Source organism: Chelonoidis abingdonii, chromosome 9 (assembly GCF_003597395.2).
Source record: "Chelonoidis abingdonii isolate Lonesome George chromosome 9, CheloAbing_2.0, whole genome shotgun sequence".
Taxonomy (NCBI): domain Eukaryota; kingdom Metazoa; phylum Chordata; order Testudines; family Testudinidae; genus Chelonoidis; species Chelonoidis abingdonii.
The window spans coordinates 56009653-56029223 of NC_133777.1; the positions used below are offsets into that span (position 1 = coordinate 56009653).

General features: G+C 41.2%; 1 protein-coding gene across 1 annotated transcript in view; it reads right to left on the reverse strand.

Annotated features, from left to right (window-relative positions):
- ENTREP2 (endosomal transmembrane epsin interactor 2) overlaps positions 1–19571 on the reverse strand; it is a 520309-nt gene that overhangs the window by 192399 nt on the left and 308339 nt on the right. Inside the window, exon 3 of the mRNA XM_075069089.1 lies at positions 13766–13876. Within this exon, the coding sequence (XP_074925190.1) occupies positions 13766–13876 (111 nt within the window). The remainder of the gene's footprint in view (positions 1–13765; positions 13877–19571) is intronic.

The window sequence follows — 19571 nt, forward strand, 5'->3', positions numbered from 1 at the left end:
TCCCTGGGGGCAGAAAAGGACTGCCCCTGCCATGGTCAAACACACCCTCCCCCCAACCCCTTCCCCCCAGCTACTGTGAGTGAAATTAACAAGGATGCCAGAAACCTAGCCCTGGGGGCTGAACCATCGGGGAACAGCTGAGTTTAAATTATTCTTATGCAGGGAGCAGGCTTCTCTCTCCTTCCCTCAGTCAGTCTCCTTTTCTTACCAGTCCTCCGTACCGGCCGGTACCTGCTTACTTTCACCTCTGGTCCAAACTTACAATGAAACCTCCAAATGTAACTGCAAAACACTGCCAGACCATGGAATTGAGATTTTATGTTTCAACAGGCCCCTGCAGACCAGACATGACATAATCACAATGACAGAGGCTTCATTCATAGTGGAGATGAACCCCGGATATAAACATCATCGCTCCATGATGTGGCTAACCAAAACCCTGGATCCAAACATTCCCAAATATTGGAATATTTAAAGTATTTGGATTCAGCTTATCATAAAGAGAAATCTGCAGTGTAAATTGAAATCTTTCACTTAATGCCCACCTTTCTCACCTATTATTTTTCCCCTTTGGTGGACAGGAGGTAGAGAGCTTAGTCAATTTAGTGCTTGTGAAGGTGTCAAACTCACAACTTTGGCATCTGAGGTCCTCTGTTTATCCACAGAATAGGTACAACACAGTTAGGAGCAATGCAAATTGCTCCACAGTACTCTATCAGCGTGCTTCAACTTTGACTTGGAGGGTAGAGAAATTATTTCAGTCTGCAGACACATTCAATCTTGGGTCTCTGCAGAAATTCTGCTACCATGCCAATTCATTACAATTATGATTGGGATTTTTTTGTGCTGCGGATTCACTAGGATTTATTCATTTCAAATAGGTGACTCAATGGCTGCCAGTTGACAGTAATACTCAGTCACTACTAACATAGTCTGGATTTGAAACCTGTAGCCAAGACTCTGAATCCCATTTTCAATCCAGTGAGGGTTTGTCTACACAGGGACACTCAGAAAAGTTAAACTCGAAGAAGGATTACACTTCAGTGAACTGAAGCCACTTTACTTCTGAATGAGAGCATCCACACACAATTTAATGCAGTTTAATTTATGCATATTAACATCACAGCTTTAATCAATTAATCTTTTTAATTTTTTTCAGAATCCCCATGTAGACATACCCCGAGTCATCCAGTCTACTGTGTATATTTTTCTAATTTGGAAATAATAGTTTTTTGGTTGCATTTTTTTCTGTATTAAAGATTTTCAACAGGATAAATTGAAATTATAATAGTTTTAAATTACACACACCATCATAAGTTATTTTAATATATTAATCTTCTCCCAGTCTGCCTATTTGAGTTTGATACTAAAAAACAAAAATAAAAAAAACCAACCAAACATCCCCCAATTATCCACCCCAACAACCACTCCCAACCTTCTCCCCTCCCCCACTTTAGGTATTGTGCAAGGTTAGCTCATAACCCTCAGGGCAGACATTAGAAAGGTGCTGTATTATTTCCCTGCTCTAGCTGCAGGAGTTTTAAACTTTCAAGGGTGCATAGCAGCTTGTATTTTAAATATTGAAAAGACTGTTTTCTTTCCAGTTTAGCTGAACCTGAAACAAGAGTTTGATTGAAAGATACATTCACTTCCATCTGTTTCTGCTTGGCATGAAACCATGGAGAGAATATGCAGCCAAGTAAGGGCATTTTAAAATAAATTTAATCTCAGAATTTGAAAATAATTATTTTGAACAAAATATTTTGTTAGACACAACATTAAGTTAAAAAAAAAAAGTCTTGGCCCTCATGATCTACATGTAAGTCATTTTCCAGTTTGTAAGATGTTCTTGATATCTTTTCAAAGCCAATGTGTCCTCAGTGACAGAGAATTTAGCTCAAGTTAAGTGTCATATTAAAGAATGTGAGCTTTAAATTTAAATTTAAAAAGACTCTGAATTTTAATAGCCATTCCAAGTAGTTGAAGAAAGACTGGCATTAAAGAAATGCCTTTTCCATCAATTCCTGTTCTCTCCAATCGTTTGGATTTTCCCTCCACATTTGTGAATTTTATGAAGTCCTTATAGCAGCTCAAAAGATTCCTTTATTACCCTTTATATTCTTTCCCCCCATCAATGACCTTGTGTCATACTAACAATCCTTCCAGCTAAGGAATGGTGGAAATACCTTCCTTTGGAACTTGCCAATAGCACTATTGACCTACCGAGAATAATACACAGCATTTCTTTTCTTTCAGGCTCTTAAGCACCTGCCTGCTGGGCATGAAGTCCCAAGAGACAGCCTCAAAATTGATAAAGTGTGTCAGTACTGCTGGATTTTGCTGCCAGTCTATCATGCTGGATTCTTATTGATATATTCAGGCACAATCTTTCTAATGCTGTAACACTTTTAATGATTTACTCAAATAATTCTATTAATTTTTAGCCCTAATTCTGCAAAAATACAAAAAGCACCAGTTTCTATAAACCAGGAATAACTGTTGGCAACATTAAAATGTAACTATTTTAACAGACAGAGCTATTCAAAGAAAAGATGCTAGAAGTTAAAAGTAAAAGTCTGGGATGGGAAAGCAGGTTTCCACTTCGGAGCTATTTCCATTTTTCCCATTTAAAATACTCATTAGGCTGAAAACTTGTATTTCTTATTTCTACCATGTTCAGTTGGAAATGAGAGGTATCATTTGAACCATTTCACACACACTAGTTACTGAATGACTGATATTTTTATATTTCACTTTCAAAACAAAATGACACCCCTCAATAAGCCACTTACTGTTTAAAATATAGGTAACATGCACAAAGAAAATCACTGTTAATGAAGGTAACAGATAAGAGATTCTAAATTTTATTGCTCTTGAAAAAGTTAAACACAAGAGGAACATTGACTATAGAAGCTACTTATTAATCTTTAATAAAAACTCATTTTAGATTAAAATAAAAAACAGCATTTCATCCCTAAACATGAATAAAAGAGAAGTTTCTTTTTTTCATAGAACTAGAAAATGGGGCTGATGTCAATTACTTTATTAGATAAACTTAATGTAGTCATCAGCCTCACTAATTCTGTGTGTGCATTTTTCCATGTTATGAAGCTATATCCTGTTGGATAATTTGCTCACTCCTATATGCCCTCCGGATCCCAAAGCCATTGTATAAGGTGATGTGATCCTTGCCTCCACAAAAGTCTTTAAGTTATATAGTTATGGGACTTCACATATTGTGTGCGAGTGACCTAAGTGATAATGTAAACCAAAATCTTAGGGATGATCATGGAAGGTATTCAATGCTCTCAAGTCCCACCAAATTCTGTGGGAGTGGAGAGTGCACACAGACCCTCACAGGAGTTGCAGAGCAAGTAATTTAAAGGTACAGTCAGGTTTCAGAAGTGGCCCTGGCAACATAAATTAAAACTCTTAGTATAATAAGCTATAACTCCAGTAACAGTCACATTGACAAGAAGGAACATCTCCCCTCAAGGAAGGATATATCAGGGGTTCTCAACCTTGTTCTTTTTCAGCCCCCCCATCCCCCCAGTGCTGTAAAAGTTCCCCAGCCCACCTGTGCCACAACAACTGTTTATCTGCATATCCCGTAAATTAAAAGCCAGGGCCAGCATAAGAGGGTAGCAAGCAGGGCAACTGCCCAGGGCCCCACACCATAGGGGTCCTGCAAAGCTAAGTTGCTCGGGCTTCAGCTTTCAACCCCAGGAACAGGGCTTAGGCTTTCTGCCCTGGGTCCCAGTGAGTCTAATGCTGGTCCTCCTTTCCAGTTCATTTTGGCGTATCCCCTGAAATGTCCTCGCAGCCCTCCCGAGGGCCCTGGACCGCTGATTGAGAACTACCTCTCTCTCTGATATGATATTTACAATTAAAAAACACAAACTTAGTTCTAAATTTATTATTGACAAAGTTCATAACCACCAAGCCTACCCCCATTTTAATAATAATCATTGTTTGTTTAAAACAAATTTGCTTTATATATTCCATTAAAAATAAATTAATCTAATTGATCGGTGACTGTCTATTTTGCCCTGGAGGCTCTCAGAGCTCAACACTCAGCTGTGCTTCAATTTAATTTTGCTCCCTGAATCATAATTCAGAATGCCAATCATAGCACAAAGCACCCTAATTTACAATATGCCCTCCTAAAAAGCATAAACCATGTTGTTTCAAATGAGTCTCATGCCTGGGCTATCAAATTCCTGATATATACCAAGCAAAGTTAAATCAGAGAAACAGACATGCAAAGTATGGAGGATTGAGTCTAATGATGCTTATTTGTTTAAATAATTTATTTTATTTTATTCAATTATTTGTTTAAAATAAATGCAGTTCACATATTTGTACACTCTGTGTCCATGTTTTTATTCTGACTTAGCATAAAGAACCTATTCATAAAATCATGAGTCAGCCACAGAATTAGATTAAAGCTATGTGGGGAGGATTGTGTTTTGTTTTGACTGTATAAAGTACATACATAACGTTCCCCAAATGCTCTTGGCACACGCATGCAAGAGAGAGATGAATGACAAATGATACCAAAGTCATAGCAAGAAAAATACATGACTGAAAGGAAATAGTTCATTCTTTGGCAATTGTATCATGAGTATGGCTATTTATCACCTGCAGCGACTACTGAAAGACAGCACTGCATTTCTGAGTTGAAAGTGAAAGGACATGTATGAAGTGTGACCCAGAATGCCAAACAACACCCAAGATATGCACTGAATGTGTATGATGATATGCCCATGTGATTTGCAGGCAAGGAAATGAGGTCACTGCAGAAAGAAAGATAGCTACAGGCAGGCGCAGCACCAGAATGGATCACCAGAACAACAGATGAGCTCTGTTTTATTAAAGGCCATCAAACAATCCTCAGAATACTTAGGGGAATGGAGAGTCTCTGCCAATTAGATTTTCTTCCTTTAAATAAGGCATGACTTGATGCTAAGACCTGACAATTACAACTGATAAATAAATGGATTTTTCCACTTCCCCCTTTTTGTCAAAAAATGTCCAAATATGAAAATTTTCAACCATGTCTAGTTATCAAGAATCAGCATCAAGTTCTATTTTATATCTGTGATTAAATAATTAGCATGGTCTTCTGTGTCATTATTCTGAGTATTATGGTTAAGGGAGGAAACATTGCTCAACCACATAGTACTGTGGAAGGCACCAAACGGAACTGGGGTGAATCTTTTGAATGAATTGGGATTATAAATGCAACCACTGGGAAATTAGAAGGACGTGTTCCCCTCCCTTAACTTCCTATTATCTTAGGGATGACCTGTCAGTGCAACTGAAGGAGTAATTGAATACCTAATCTAATCTTTTTAAAGTCAAAGTAAATATATAGTAGAAGCTTGTAAAATGTAAGAAATGTCTAAGTGCAATCAACTTTGTATTCAATCTGGTATATAGTACACAGAGATGTTAAGATTGTCTCCTTGATAATTCTCATTTATCCACGATGTTTACATGGATGGAGGAGGGAGAGGAGATAAGACTCCGTAACTTTAAGATTATAATTCTCATTAAATGATTCAATAATGTAACAGGAAGGTCAGAGTTAATACTGTATCTTGCAGTGTGATTTTTATTTCTTTGATGCATAAACTGATGATCATATTATTGAATGTGTGTGTGTATTAGGAAGGGCAACAGTGTCTCTGTGCAGCTGAGAAAGCTAATGCATATCCAAAACAATGGCCAACTTCCAAGCAAGATACCTTAATTGATTATTAGCATGATTGCTAGTGTTGGTGCTGTTGTGAAGAAATATATAACCATATGAACTCAAGTTAACTTGTTTTCTGTGGGAATTTATATACACAATATGTTTATATATATACATATATAAATAAACAAACATACACACATATACACCATATACCTGCATACCTATGTGCTGAAAGAATGGGGAGAGAGTGGTGGGGAAGAGGGTATTTTGACAGCTGCACTTCCTCATTCAGTCACCTTGGAAATGCTTTGTGGGTGCTTGGGCCATGCTGGAAACATGGGTAGAGTCTAGACAGCAACCATGCGCAGGCTAGGGCTAAGCAGAATCCAAGGAAAATAACATCTCCCCAGGAGACACTTAAGGAGAGACATACTGAAGGGGGTAGGGACAGCTCAGTGATTTTAGCATTGGCCTACTAAACCCAGCATTGTGAGTTCAATCCTTGAGGGGGCCATTTAGGGAACTGGGGTTAAAAAAAAAAACTGTTTTGGGATTTGTCCTGCTTTGAGCAGGGGGTTGGACCAGATGATCTCCTCAGGTCCCTCCCAACCTTGATATTCTATGATTCCACAGGCCACTAGGCACAGAGACAAGCCAATGGACCTATGGATAGTGATATATCTGAAGGGTTGTTGGGCAGAGCCCAGAGTTTGTTCTCCAAAGGGAGTAAGTGCAAGGGGGAAGTCTCATAGGGATTTCCTCCCCTAGACCCATTCATAGATTTTTCTTCTGCAGAAAGCACCAAGCCACCTCTTTACAGGGATACTAATAATTTTTTTTTCTCTCAAGCTTTCATTTCGACCATATTTTTGTGCCTCTGAACTTTAGTTGATATTTCAGGTGAAGTAACCCTAGAGCAGTAAAACTATTATTATTTTCTGACAACCTTCTTTTTTATTGATAATTCATTTAAAAAATATTTGAAAGTCTAGAGCTGAAAAGAGAATGTTTTACTAAAATGCAAAAAGAGGCAAATAATTTAAGGTTTTTCGTCTGGTTTAAATAGCTAGAACATAAAAAGATTCGCTCAGCCTTTTGGAAGGTGTTGAAGAGATGCACCTCTGATTATAGTTCAGGCATTAGTGAACACCATTCATTTAAATCTAACTCTTTTACTTAGGGGATTTGGGAGTAATAGTCATGGCAAATTAATGCATCAATTAATAAAAGGAAAATAGATAAATGGGAAATAGAAAATGCAGAAATAGAAACAGCTTTAGATTAAAATGATTAATATAGAAAAACTGAGAAGCTAAAATCAAACAGATCTTGTAGCACTGGAGAAATATTTTTTTCAGGGGAATAATACTCCTAAAATGTCAACTATATACCTAAAATCTATTGCTTATGTCAAGGGCTTCCAGTTTTAGGTGAAAGCAGGTAAAAGCAACCCAAAGCGATTTTTTCCACAGATAATTTTTTAAAAAAGTAAATACTGAAAATAGCTATGTTTATCTTTTTTCCCCCCTCCCCAGAGTGGTAAAATTTTCAAGAGCTTAAGTCACTTCTGTAAAACAGGACTTCACAGTTTTGGTACACAGATTCTTCATGGCATATGCAGAATGCTAGCGCCGTATGAAAGAACTTTTTTTAAAATGCAACATCTGCTTACAATGATGATGATATCCCATTACCTGTCTAAACTTTACCAGAAGGGGGAAAAAGTTAATGATTAATTTTCCATTTTTTCAACCTACCGTACTCTTTCCCACTAAGTATTAACATTTAACATAGCATTGCATACAAGAATCTGCCTTTTTTGGTAAGACGGCTGTTCAGTTTCCATTCCCATTCAATCCTCTCAGTAAAGACTGTGAACATTTTGTGCCAACTGCATTGTTTTCATAGTAAGGCTCTCTCTCCATAAGAGAATGGACTTTCACATATGTCACTGAACAGCTGTCAAATTATAACAGTTTGTTACTGCTGACCAAATTTCAAGTCATACAAGTGACTCAGGTGTAATCTTCTATATCACATTACCAAACCCCTCAGTTATTGTGTGTGTTCATGAATTTTTTACTGTGATCAATCAAAAATCAAAATCAATAATTTAGCATTTTTAACACAATTTTATATTCTGCAGTATTTTATATATAGTAAACACTGTAACATTTCTAACTACTCCTGGGGCCCTTAAGAAAGTTCCACTGCAACCTTAAGAGGTGGTTACCAGGCAGCAAATGAAGAGTAGCTTATCTGACCAAGAAAGCGATAAATTATATATTTTTCCTTTCATTGTCCACATTCTGTCCTTTTCTTAAATACTGTTCTACTCTAGAGATGTGTCAAGATTCCATTATCTGAAAATATGGACTACCACACACCGATCAATATGTAGCTGTCCAGATACAAGTCTCAAGATACTCTTTACACTTAACTGTCATTTCCAAAATAATGACTTACAAGTAGGGTGACCAGATGCCCCGATTTTATAGGGACAGTCCTGATTTTTGGACCTTTTCCTTACATAGGTACCTATTACCCCACACCCCTGTCCCAATTTTTCACATTTGCTGTCTGATCAACCTACCTACAGGTCACAATTACAGTAGTTTAAAACCTTGCCAATTACCTCAGACAATGCTTTAGTCCAATTACCTTAGACTTACATGCTTAACCCTCTCATTCATCTGAATACTCCAAAAAACAATGCCTGTTGAACCAAGTCATATGTTTTGTCAGGATCAATAAATCCACAAATCAGCTACTCTTTCCGTGTATCAGTCTTTCAGACTTCTGTCTCATTGCAAATACTGCATCTATAGTACTCCTTCCCTTCCTAAGACCATGTTGCTCCTCTCCAATATTCTCCTCCACCTTGTACTTCACCCGTGCTACCAAAAATTGTATATGTCAGTACAAGTCCGTATCAAATAATGACCATCACCTGACATTGTAACAACTATTTTGAAGAATATGACTTACACTTTGGGTATGTACCTGTAACTACTTAGAGATGTCAAGCACAGACCAAGACAGTTTATTGTAAAGTCTGACACTTCTCTGAGGTGACTAACACAGGAGTCATCAACATGATTGTCTTTACAAAGATTTTGCTACAAGGCATGGCCAGACTAAAGGAAACTTATTTTTTCCCTGTTGCACTCCCAGGGGGCTGGGATTTCCCAGTTAATCACTTGACTGCGGCTCAGAATATTGACAGTGAGGACAGAATCTTTATTTAAGGGCAGAATCTGTGCAGTCTCTCTTTCTCCCTTTCCCCCTCCTCCCTCAAACCAAACATCTCCAGGCAACAGGAGGGCTGCAAGAGGCAGAGTGGCCTACCCAGCTGACAGATGGACTGGGATACACATGAAGGGGTGAGCATAGCCACAGGATAGAGAGCGCATAGGTTTTTGATGTTATACCTAAAAATCTGTCACACTTTTACGCTTTGAGATCTCCACTTCTGGTGGGATCAATGCTGCGGTGATCAGTCCACCGGAGGGCAATTTAACGGGTCCAGTGATGGCTCTCTTCTTGACTCCGGTACTCCACCAAAATGAAAAGAGTAATGGGACCCAGTGTGGTGCGGATCCCATGGTAAGTAGATCTAAGCTAAATCTACTTGAGTTATGCTACTAACGTAACTCAAATTGCGTAGCTTAGATCGACTTTTCCCTGTAGTGTAGACCAGCCCTAAGAAATACTGCAGTATTAGAAACGCCTGGGTGAAGCCTATGTTCCTTATTGTACTTGCCATTTAGTCTCCGAAGAGTTAAACTTTAAACCAGAATACCCCATAGATGCAACTCTGGGAGGAACATGCATACATGATTTGGGAAGCTTGGAAAGTCGCAGCACTAGTTTCAGCACTTAGAGTGGCTGAACTGTAGACTCCCAGATCCCAAGGAAGACTGCCAAGCAGGAAGTCTGCACCAATGTTCCCTCTAATTTTTTCCATTCATGTTGGGAATAAAAGTTGTTATGTGCACCAAGGTATGTGCGGATGTGCACCACCAGCAGAAACAAAAAAACCTAGATATAATATATATGTTTTAAAAGTTACCATTGGGATAATTACTCCATCCAGGACAGATTAGGCATTTCAGAACTCACTACTCAAAGAATTAAATTTCAGTGTAAGAGAAATAAAAATTATGAAATGCATAGACTAGTCAAAACACTAAAATAACACACTTTGAAAGAATAAAATTACAGAGAATATATGTGCATTGCAGGAAGTACCAAGAAGTAAGAACAACAATAATACAAGTATTTGTTGAGAGGTGAGTGTGACCCAGAGACTCTGTGTATGAGTGTGTGAGGGTATGGCTACACTGGTACTTTACAGTGCTGCACCTTTCGCGTGTGAAAACCCCCCCCCCGAGCGCTGCAAGATATAGCGCTGTAAAGCCTCAGTGTAATCAGTGCTGCAGCGCTGGGAGCACAGCTCCCAGCGCTGCAAACTACACCCGTACAGGATGTGGTTTACGTGCAGCGCTGGGAGAGCTCTCTCCCAGTGCTGGTACTCCGATCACACTCACACTTCAAAGCGCTGCCGCGACAGCGCTTTGAAATTTCAAGTGTAGCCATACCCTGAGAGAGAGACCACGTGCACGACAGCTGACTGCTGGGGAAGTTTCTGAGAGACGCCGTGCACTGTCTCTTTAAGGCACTCACAGAAAGCTCTCCTGTTCTGTGCTGAGCTGTCTCCCCTCCCCCGCTCTGCAGAGATAGGGTACATGGGCAACAGGGGGTGGGGGAGAGAGAGAGTGACTGCGTAAGCTGGCTGCTGGGGAAGTCTCAGAGACAGCTCACTGTCTCTTTAATAAAGGCGTTCACTCACTCACTGCCCAGAAGCTCGAGATGGACTTTAGCAGCTCCAAGTCCTGAGCTAGGTTGTCCCCTCTCCTCTGCACTGTGGATAAGGGGTATAAGGGTGAGGGGGTAAGGGGGTAAGGGATACATTGACATCAGCACCCTCCTTCCCCTCTGCACAGCCAGCAGGAGGGTTCCAGGAGCAGCTGCAAGAGGATTATGGCTGCAAAGCAGCGGGGCACAGGCACCTGACCACACAGTGCCATATGTGCATGTGCCGCTAATCAATTGCACAGCACTTGAATCTTTCCTGGGGACCGCACAGCTTAGAGGGAACACAGGTTTGCATTGGGGAGTGTGTCTTAGAAGTGCAGAGTTAGAAACAGTGCCTGGACTCAGCTGGCTTGGAAGCAGAAGGCATCCAAAGGTTGGTGATTCACAGTGAAGTTGGAAGAGCATATTAAGTGGGTTCCTGCAGGGAGCAGTTCTGGGTCCAGTTCTGTTCAATACCTTCATCAGTGATTTAGATAATCGTTAGAGCCGTGAGCAGATACAAATTTTTACCCACGAATGCATATGTCCGCAGATATAAATTGGTGTCCGTGGAACCATAGGGCTCTCCCAGGAACTACAGTGGTGAAAGGAGCAGAACATGGTGCTGCCGTTCCCAGGAGCCAGCACCCCAAGCCTGTACCATCCGCAGCCCCACCCACTGGGGCAGGCACCAGGCTCACCGACAGCTGTCCTTGGTCGTGCTCTTGTGTTCAAGCCCCCAGACAGGAGATGCAGATAGCTGCATGGAAAGGACTGGGGCGGGACTGGGGATGGGGCTAGAGGTGGCCCCTGGGAGCAGCAGCCCCTTTCGCCACTGCGGTTCCCAGGAGAGCCCTGCGGTTCCGCAGACACTGATTTATATCTGCAGACACCTGCATCTGCAGGTATAAATTTTTATCCACACAGGGCTCTAATAACGGTATACAAAGTACACTTATAAAGTTTGTGGACGATACCCAAGCTGGGAGGGGTTGCAAGTGCTTTGCAGGATAGGTTTAAAATTAAAAACGATCTGGGCAAACTGGAGAAATGGTCTAAAGTATATAGGATTAAATTCAATAAGGACAAATGCAAAGTACTCCACTTAGGAAGGAACAATCAGTTGCGCACATACAAAATGGGAAATGACTGCCTAGGAAAGAGTATTGCAGAAATGGATCTGTGGGTCACAGTGGATCACAAGCTAAATATGAGTCAACAGTGCAACAATGTTGCAAAAAAAGCAAACAGCATTCTGTGATGTTGTAGCGGGGCAGTCACCCTGAAAGGGTTAAAAGCCAGCCCTTGGAGAGGGCTGGGACTGAGCGCCAATAAGAAAAGGCTGATTGGGAAGGCAGCCACAGCTGTGGCCAGGAATCAGGGCCCAATTGCCCCTTATAAGAAGGCTGGGGACCAGGAGCTGAGGCAGTCTCTCTCCAGCTTTGGAGGGAGAAGGACCTGGCTGCCTGGGAGCTCAGGGTACAGAGCAGGGCTGGGGAAAGGCCAGAGGAACTGGGGAGCTCCAGCCAGGCAAATTCCCAGGCTGTGGGCCTTGCCAAAGGCCAAAACTGGTACTGCGGTTGCAAAGGTGCAGCCTGGGGTTAGGCAGAGGCAGCAGGTCCAACCCCCCTCAACCCCCTGCCACCTTGCCAATGATGAGTGGTTTACAGAGTGCAGTCTGCCCCAGTGAGCAGGGACTGGATGATGACAGGCAGTAGCCACTGAGGCAAGGTGGGTTGTGGGGGGTTCCCCTGGAAGGGGAGACCAAGAGCGGGGGTACTGCTGGGGCAGAACCCCAAGGTAAAGGGCACCGGGATCCAGATGGGACATGGGGCCTGAGGCAGGTGTGCCACCGACCAGCAAAAGGTGGTCTAGGCTGAAATCGAGATAATTCCCAGGATAACCAGCAGGAGGTGCCGCACAAGTGAGTCTCATTTTGCTACAGATGTAATTGCAGAAGTGTTGTAAGCTGGACATGGGAAGTAATTCTTCTGCTCTTACTCTGTGCTGATTAGGCCTCAGCTGGAGTATTGTGTCCTGTTCTGGGTACCACATTTCAGGAAAGATGGGGACAAATTGGAGAAAGTCCAGAAAAGAGCAATAAAAATTATTAGAAGTCTAGAAAACATGACCTGTGAGGAGCGGTGTTTTAAGGTAAAACTGGTAAATTGAGGTACATTTCACTTTTGGATGCAAAGGATCTGAAACTTCTGTAAGTGGCCAGTGTCGGGGCAGACATAACAGGGGAATGATTCACAGGGGGTTGGGGTCTACCTATTGTTAACCTGCAAGGTGAAGTTAGTGATAGCACAGCGCAGAGGAGAGTGTTTCAGTGACTGAAAAGCTGGTGGTATTAGGGAGCTGACACACAGCCACGTCAGGGAAGACCTCCTCCTCTCTAGAGACCGGGATAATAATCTGACATGTTCCTGGATACACCAATAACCATGACGTTCACGACAAAAGTTGTGTTATTCCCCCCTTCATCTTCTTTAAATCAGTGTGTTTACTTCTGGGATTAATTTAGCTCTATATATTTCTTAATACCTTATTAGTGTTGTCACAAATATTCTTACAGGTGATCTATACTTTTTTCCCCTGCTGAAGGGTTAGCATACAGTAATCTAATATATACCTGCACACCATATGACTTTATTAAGTCTAGTATATATGGCTTGATAAATTCATATTTTTATGACTCTCTGTGCTATCAGACTAGATCTACAGGTAATGTAATGTATTTACACTGGAAGATTTTTTAAAAGCAGACTGTAGTAGTAAAGTTTGTAACCAAAATATTATTGCACAGATACTGAAACATAACTAACAACATGCCCATGAAACTCCATTGGCTAGAGGAAGGAGAGATTGGCTGAAAGTTTGGTCCTGCTGAAGTCAACAGGAGTTTTGAGTTCACTGAGGCCAAGATTTCACCCTTTGTGTATTGGTATCTCCTTTATATTATTGCAGCATAAGCACACATTTCTAATATAACAGCTTATGTTTTGAGGAAACAATATCTTAAAGACTGTAGCACTTTTACTCTAAAGTTTCTTCCAACAAAATAATCATGATTTTAGGCTTAAAGGCAGCATCAAATAACAGACACATGCAATGACAGGAATTAAACTGATAATTTTATGATTGCCAAAAAAGAAAAAGAAAAGCCTTTGCCCGCATTAAAGGAGTTGGGTTTTCATTACTCACCAACTGACAGCCTTCCAGGGAATTTACCAGCTGAGCATTCTGACATGAGAGAATGGAACCAGCCAAGTTCAACATTACACATACTGCAGACAGTAGCATGAAAAAGGTTATCTGGGGGAGAAAAAACAAAAAACAAAAAACCCCAGTCCATTGATTATTCATTGCAAAAGGGGAAAAATTAATTTAGCCTTTAAAGTGCTTCCATCTTATCAAATAATCATATGGATGGCAACATTTTATACGTTTTAAAGAATAACATAAAACATTTTACATGAAACATTTTTCAATCTTACAAGGTCCTGGGCTTCACACCATAAGAAAGGCAATGCCAACACTAGTCCTGACTGCCATTTATTTTCCTTTAAACCCTTTAAGCCCTTCCACTTGATCTTCCATGAATAGCTCATCCCAAAATTCCATTTGCAACCCAAATATTAAGATCTGAGACCCTGACAATTAAAGTGATGATAAACAAACAATAATAGTGAAAAGCACATTTTAGTGTTAGTAATCTAAGTTGCTATTTGTAACATGAAATGTATTTTGTTAATATGTGATTTTATGTTACGTATTAATAATGTACAACATTAGATACCAGTATACCTTTTATGTAATCCCTGGCTGGTTATAAGCAAGATAAACAATAATCTCCATATTAAAATATTATAGTGTGTATTAAAATAAATGTAATATATAACTACAGAAGAATGGGAAACACTAAGTATTATGAAACTGGTGATAAAAATCTCTTTTGTTAATTAGTACTGAAATGTCATTTTTTTTTTCACTAAAGACCCTCACTGTAATTATCTTTCAGTAGATTTTTTTAGAAAGTGCTATCTTAAAAGTTACAAGCAAACTGGTGCCATGCTTTCATTCTTTGTTTAATTTTTAGGATCTTACCCAGGGATGCTGCTGTCACTTCTCAGGTGGATGGTATGTTTTCACTCATCTAGCTGTTAAAAAAAATTAAGGGCTCATTCCCCTAATATGCAGCAAGCATTGACAGGCATCTCATATAATCTTCTGCTCTGCATCCATGCACAAGTGTAAGAAATGGTTACTAATTGTAACTGTGGTTCTTCGAGATGTTATGCAGTGAATGTTGCCACGGAAGTATCTGCGTGCTGACTGCAGTAGTGCTGAGCAGATTCCTTGTACTGAGCCCTCCCCCGCCCGCCCCATACCAATCCTAGTGCCAGCTGTACTTCTACAACCTGTGAAAGGGGAACATTGGGGTTGTTGAGTTGCTGCTCTGATGATTGGGAGATCTCTGAGCGAGGTTCAGTTGCCATGTTGATGGCATTCATTGTGAATTCTCATTTACTAGACTGGGCCCCATGAAGGCTGCCATCTTCCACCCCAACATTGGGGTGCGACGCTGACATGATAGACCCAAGGGTTCAGCAGCTCATTCAATTAAAGGGGCTATAGTTGACAGAGCACAGGCAAAGTCCTGGACCAAAGGAGAGTTTGGGACCAAAAGGCAGAAGAGGTTGGTAGCTGCCTGGTATGCTGCCACATGGAAACAGATGGTACCTGCATCTTTCTCATCATCACTCAACATATGCCCAGAGGCTGGAACCAGAGTCAACAGTATACATTTTCCAACCTCCCTACTAGATACCAGGGAAAGGTTAGAAGTACCCGCACCATCCCACGCACATGCATCAACTCCATGTCAGTCCACACTTCCACCTCCCTCAGGAACAGAGCCACCCCAATACCTGGAACAGTCTCGATTGTCTTTTTCCTTGGCACAGTTGACAGGAAATAGCTCCTGTTTCTTTGGAGATGTGCCTGCTCGTGAAGTGGCAGTGCTCTTGGAGCCTGAGGGTGATCTCTGACCCAATGAGGGCCTTGGTACTGAAGCAGGCCATGTAGCCTGTTAGATCAGGAGCTGCTTCAGGCAACAGTCTCAAGTCACTTGAGTCTGTTTCTTAAACCATCTGCAGATCGTGCAACGTTCACTGACATGGGCCTTGCTGAGACAGAGCAAGCACTATGTGTGAGGATCTCTGGGGATCGCTCTCCCGCACAAACAACAATATTTAAACTTCAGTGAGGGGATCACCGAGGGAAACAAGCTACTACAACTAACACTACTCTAACCCAAAGGGCACTATTAATTATATACAACAAGAGGAAAAAATCTAAACTAGTTGACAGGTTGTCAAGTTGAGACCACAGAGCTCTAACTCCAGCCCTGGGTGGTAGGAAGGGTGACGCCAGTACTGCTTCACGTAGCTGGGGAGGGGCTACAGTCACAAAGTGCGAGCTCTGCCCTACTGCAGATATTGCTACGCAAACTTCTCCAGCTCTGGTGTGCTAGGCGCACACATACTTAAGTGGAATGTATAGCTACATCTACTCAAAGAAGAACAGCTGATGTCCCAAGAACAAAAGTGATGTGCCTAGTGTGTAATGCATCCATCCCATTATTTACTGAAGAGATATAAAAACTAAGGATAGAGAAATTTTAAGAGGCGGGTAAGGACAGTATCTCAACAAGCAACAGGAACCACCACCATCATATCATTTTGTACTTCTAACAGATGACCAGAAAAGTGTTCAACAAACAGTGAATGAAGCTTCTCCCACAACCCCATGAAGTAGGCAACTATCATTGGCCAGTCTTTAGAGATGAGGAAACAGACAACGATACTTTAAGGCGAAACATTTTCATATGTTAGACACCTAAATATATAATGTTTTCAGGTAACTCTTATAGGTCTATAGAAAAATGGTCCAAGAGCTTCTAAGGTTAAGTTCAACTTATATATGCAGACATAGAAAGGTAATTTCATAGTGGTGCAGTGAAGAGGGAGTTAGTTATACAGCATCTTTGACTGTGAATAGGAGTGTTTCCAATTTCCCATGAACCACATTAAAATTCAATCCAGAAAATGAGTCCCTGGAGGCTGTTCAAGTAAGTATATGCAATATGGGGTACAATAGAAGGGCCGTATTAAGCTATTAGGGAAGTGAATAAAGAGAAATCAGAATTGTCTTGGCCCAGGCAGTGGAGTTCTCTGTATAATAGTTAAAAAGAAATAATAAAAGGTAGGTTTAGTGCTTTACATTAGAGGGTTATGATGGCTTAATACTGAGTAATAGCTGTAATATTGCACCTTTCACCTGAGTCAGTAACCTTTCCAACTGCTCAGCATGGGATACAATACTACTAGGATATACTGCAGAACTTGATAAAATAACCATAATTTTTTGATATTACCAGTTCCAAAACCCTTAAAACCAATCAGGAGTTAGTGGGAAGTACAACTAATTTACGGCTATTCCCACTTAGCTGGTTTAATAGCAGTAGACCAAGATGATGCCCATTTTCTGTGCAGACAAAATGCTACTCTGGTACTGCCACCATATTCCTTGCCCATTGTGTCCCTGGGCCTTTACACTCACATGGCTTTTTTGTTCTGCAACATCCAAGTGTTCCACCAAACTAGTACAGGCTTAAAAGGCTCAGCCCTCTGGCCGAGCCCAGGCCGTACATTCCTTTTGGAGTTGTCAAAGAACACTCCCCACAAGGATCTGATCTCTCTCACAGGTGTGCTGGAGCAGGGCCAACTGAGTCTACATTCGATCACTAACCCTGTTTTACCCACTGTGGGATTTGCATACCCTTCCAAAGGTTACCTACTCAAAAGTTATCACAGCTCCAAAATGGTTCCACTAAAGCTAATTAACTTGGAGAAGCCTAAATTTAACAATAATATTAAAATGTCACAGTTCAAGATGTTATCCTGTACCAGGATTCTGCCTCTTGTATTAAAAGGGTTACATGATTTTGGAGTTGGGGTCATGTTGAACACATCTTCCAGTTTATCTTGTCTCCTCATACCAGTTTGATGTTCTGTATTGTCGTCAACTTCTTGGCTTCAGATAACCACTCCGTCTGCTACACTGCCATCATCAAGACCGCTGAAGCATAAAACTTCCAGTAACAAAGGACAAACCAAACCAAAGGCCTTCCTTTAATGACTGTCCCCTAATATGATACAAAGCAAAGACATGATCTCATAAAAATGTACACCGTATATGAGTATTTGTAGAGCAGGTCTGCAAGTTAGTCTCCTTAAGCCATTCTAACTAAAGAGCCAAGTGTCTTTTCTTTACCATGCTGCAGTGGCAGAAGTCAATCCATACTCGACTGGCACTCTCCCTAGCTGTTATTGGGTGTATAAAGTTCTCCCTTTTACCTCACCCAAAGTACTCTTGCAGCTGTACAACAGCCCACTAGAGCTCACAAGACAATCTCCTTTCCAACAGTCAGTCAGATGTGACAAATTTCCTTTAATGCCTTTGATTGCTTAACTAAAAAACATTATTTTAACCTGTGATTTCCTCCTGGGTAATATTAACAACAAAGCTTTTGCATTTAGATACATGGATAACTTTATTTTACTATGCAATTACTCATGACTGTTATTCAGAAAGGGGTGGGGGCATTCACAATTTACGTAACTTCTGACTTGAAAGGATAATAAAATTAAAATTCTTTGGTATCTGGAACAATACTGGAAAACATATATGCATTTATATTTTGGTTCTTAATTAATGTATTACTAGAATCCTTCAAAACAACAGTAACAGCATGAAATCAAAGGGAAAGCTATCCAGAATTTCACTGCCATATAGAGTTGTTTCTCATATACACACAGACTTTAAAGTCAGAGGGGCTATCATGATCATCTAGTCCAGTCGTTCTCAACCTATTTATCATTGTGGGCCACAGGTTGAGAACCACAGCAAATGCCCCCCCTCCACCACCACTCCTCACAGACCCCTATGCTCAGCATCTCCCACCCAGAGAGCCCTCCACAAAGTGGAGCCCTGGGTAGGGGGCCAGGCAGCAGGAACCCCAGTCCCTGCCGTGCTGGGCCATGCGGCAGCTCTGACCCTGGACCTGGTCGCACATATGCCCAACTCTGCGGAGCCAGCTGGCAGCCCCAAATCCTGAACCCCTGCTGCGCTGGGCTGGGCAGCTAGGAACCTGGATCCTGCCGCATGGCCTGGCATCCTTTAGAACAAAGCTGGGTTGCAATTGTGTGTTAATTAGACTTCATGCAGCCCATGGATTGAGAACTGCTGATCTACTGTGACCTCTGGCACATTGCTGGCCACAGAACTTCACCCACTCCTGAAATAGACCCCTAAACTCTGGCTGAGTTACCGAAGTCCTGAAATCATGGTTTAAAGACTTCGAGTTACAGAGAATTCACAATTTACACTAGTTTAAACCTGCAAGTGACCCGTGCCCCATGCTGTAGAGAAGTCAAAAAAAACCCAGGGTCTCTGCCAATCTGACCTGGGGAAAAATTCCTTCTCAACCCCAAATACGGCGATCAGGAGACCCCAAGCATGTGGGCAAAACCCACTAAGCAGATACCTGGGGAAAAATTCTGGAGCCCTCATCATCTAATATCCTGTCTACAGACATTGGGTATTTTTGCTACAGGCAGTTACGATGGGCCACATGCCACTGTAATCATACCATCCCCTCCACAAACTTCTCAAGCCCAGTCTTAGATTTTTTTGCTCCCACTGCTCCCCTAGGAAAGCTTCACTCCTCTGATTGTTAGAAATCTTTGCCTACTATCAAGCCTAAACTTGTTGATGGCCACTTTATAGCAATTTATTCTTGTGTCCACATTGGTGCTTAACTTAAATAACTCCTCTCCCTCCCTTGTGTTTATCCTTCTGATGTATTTAGAGAGAGCAATCATATTTCCCCTCAGCCTTCCTTTGGCTACGCTAAACAAGCCAAGCTCGTTGAATCTCCTTTAAT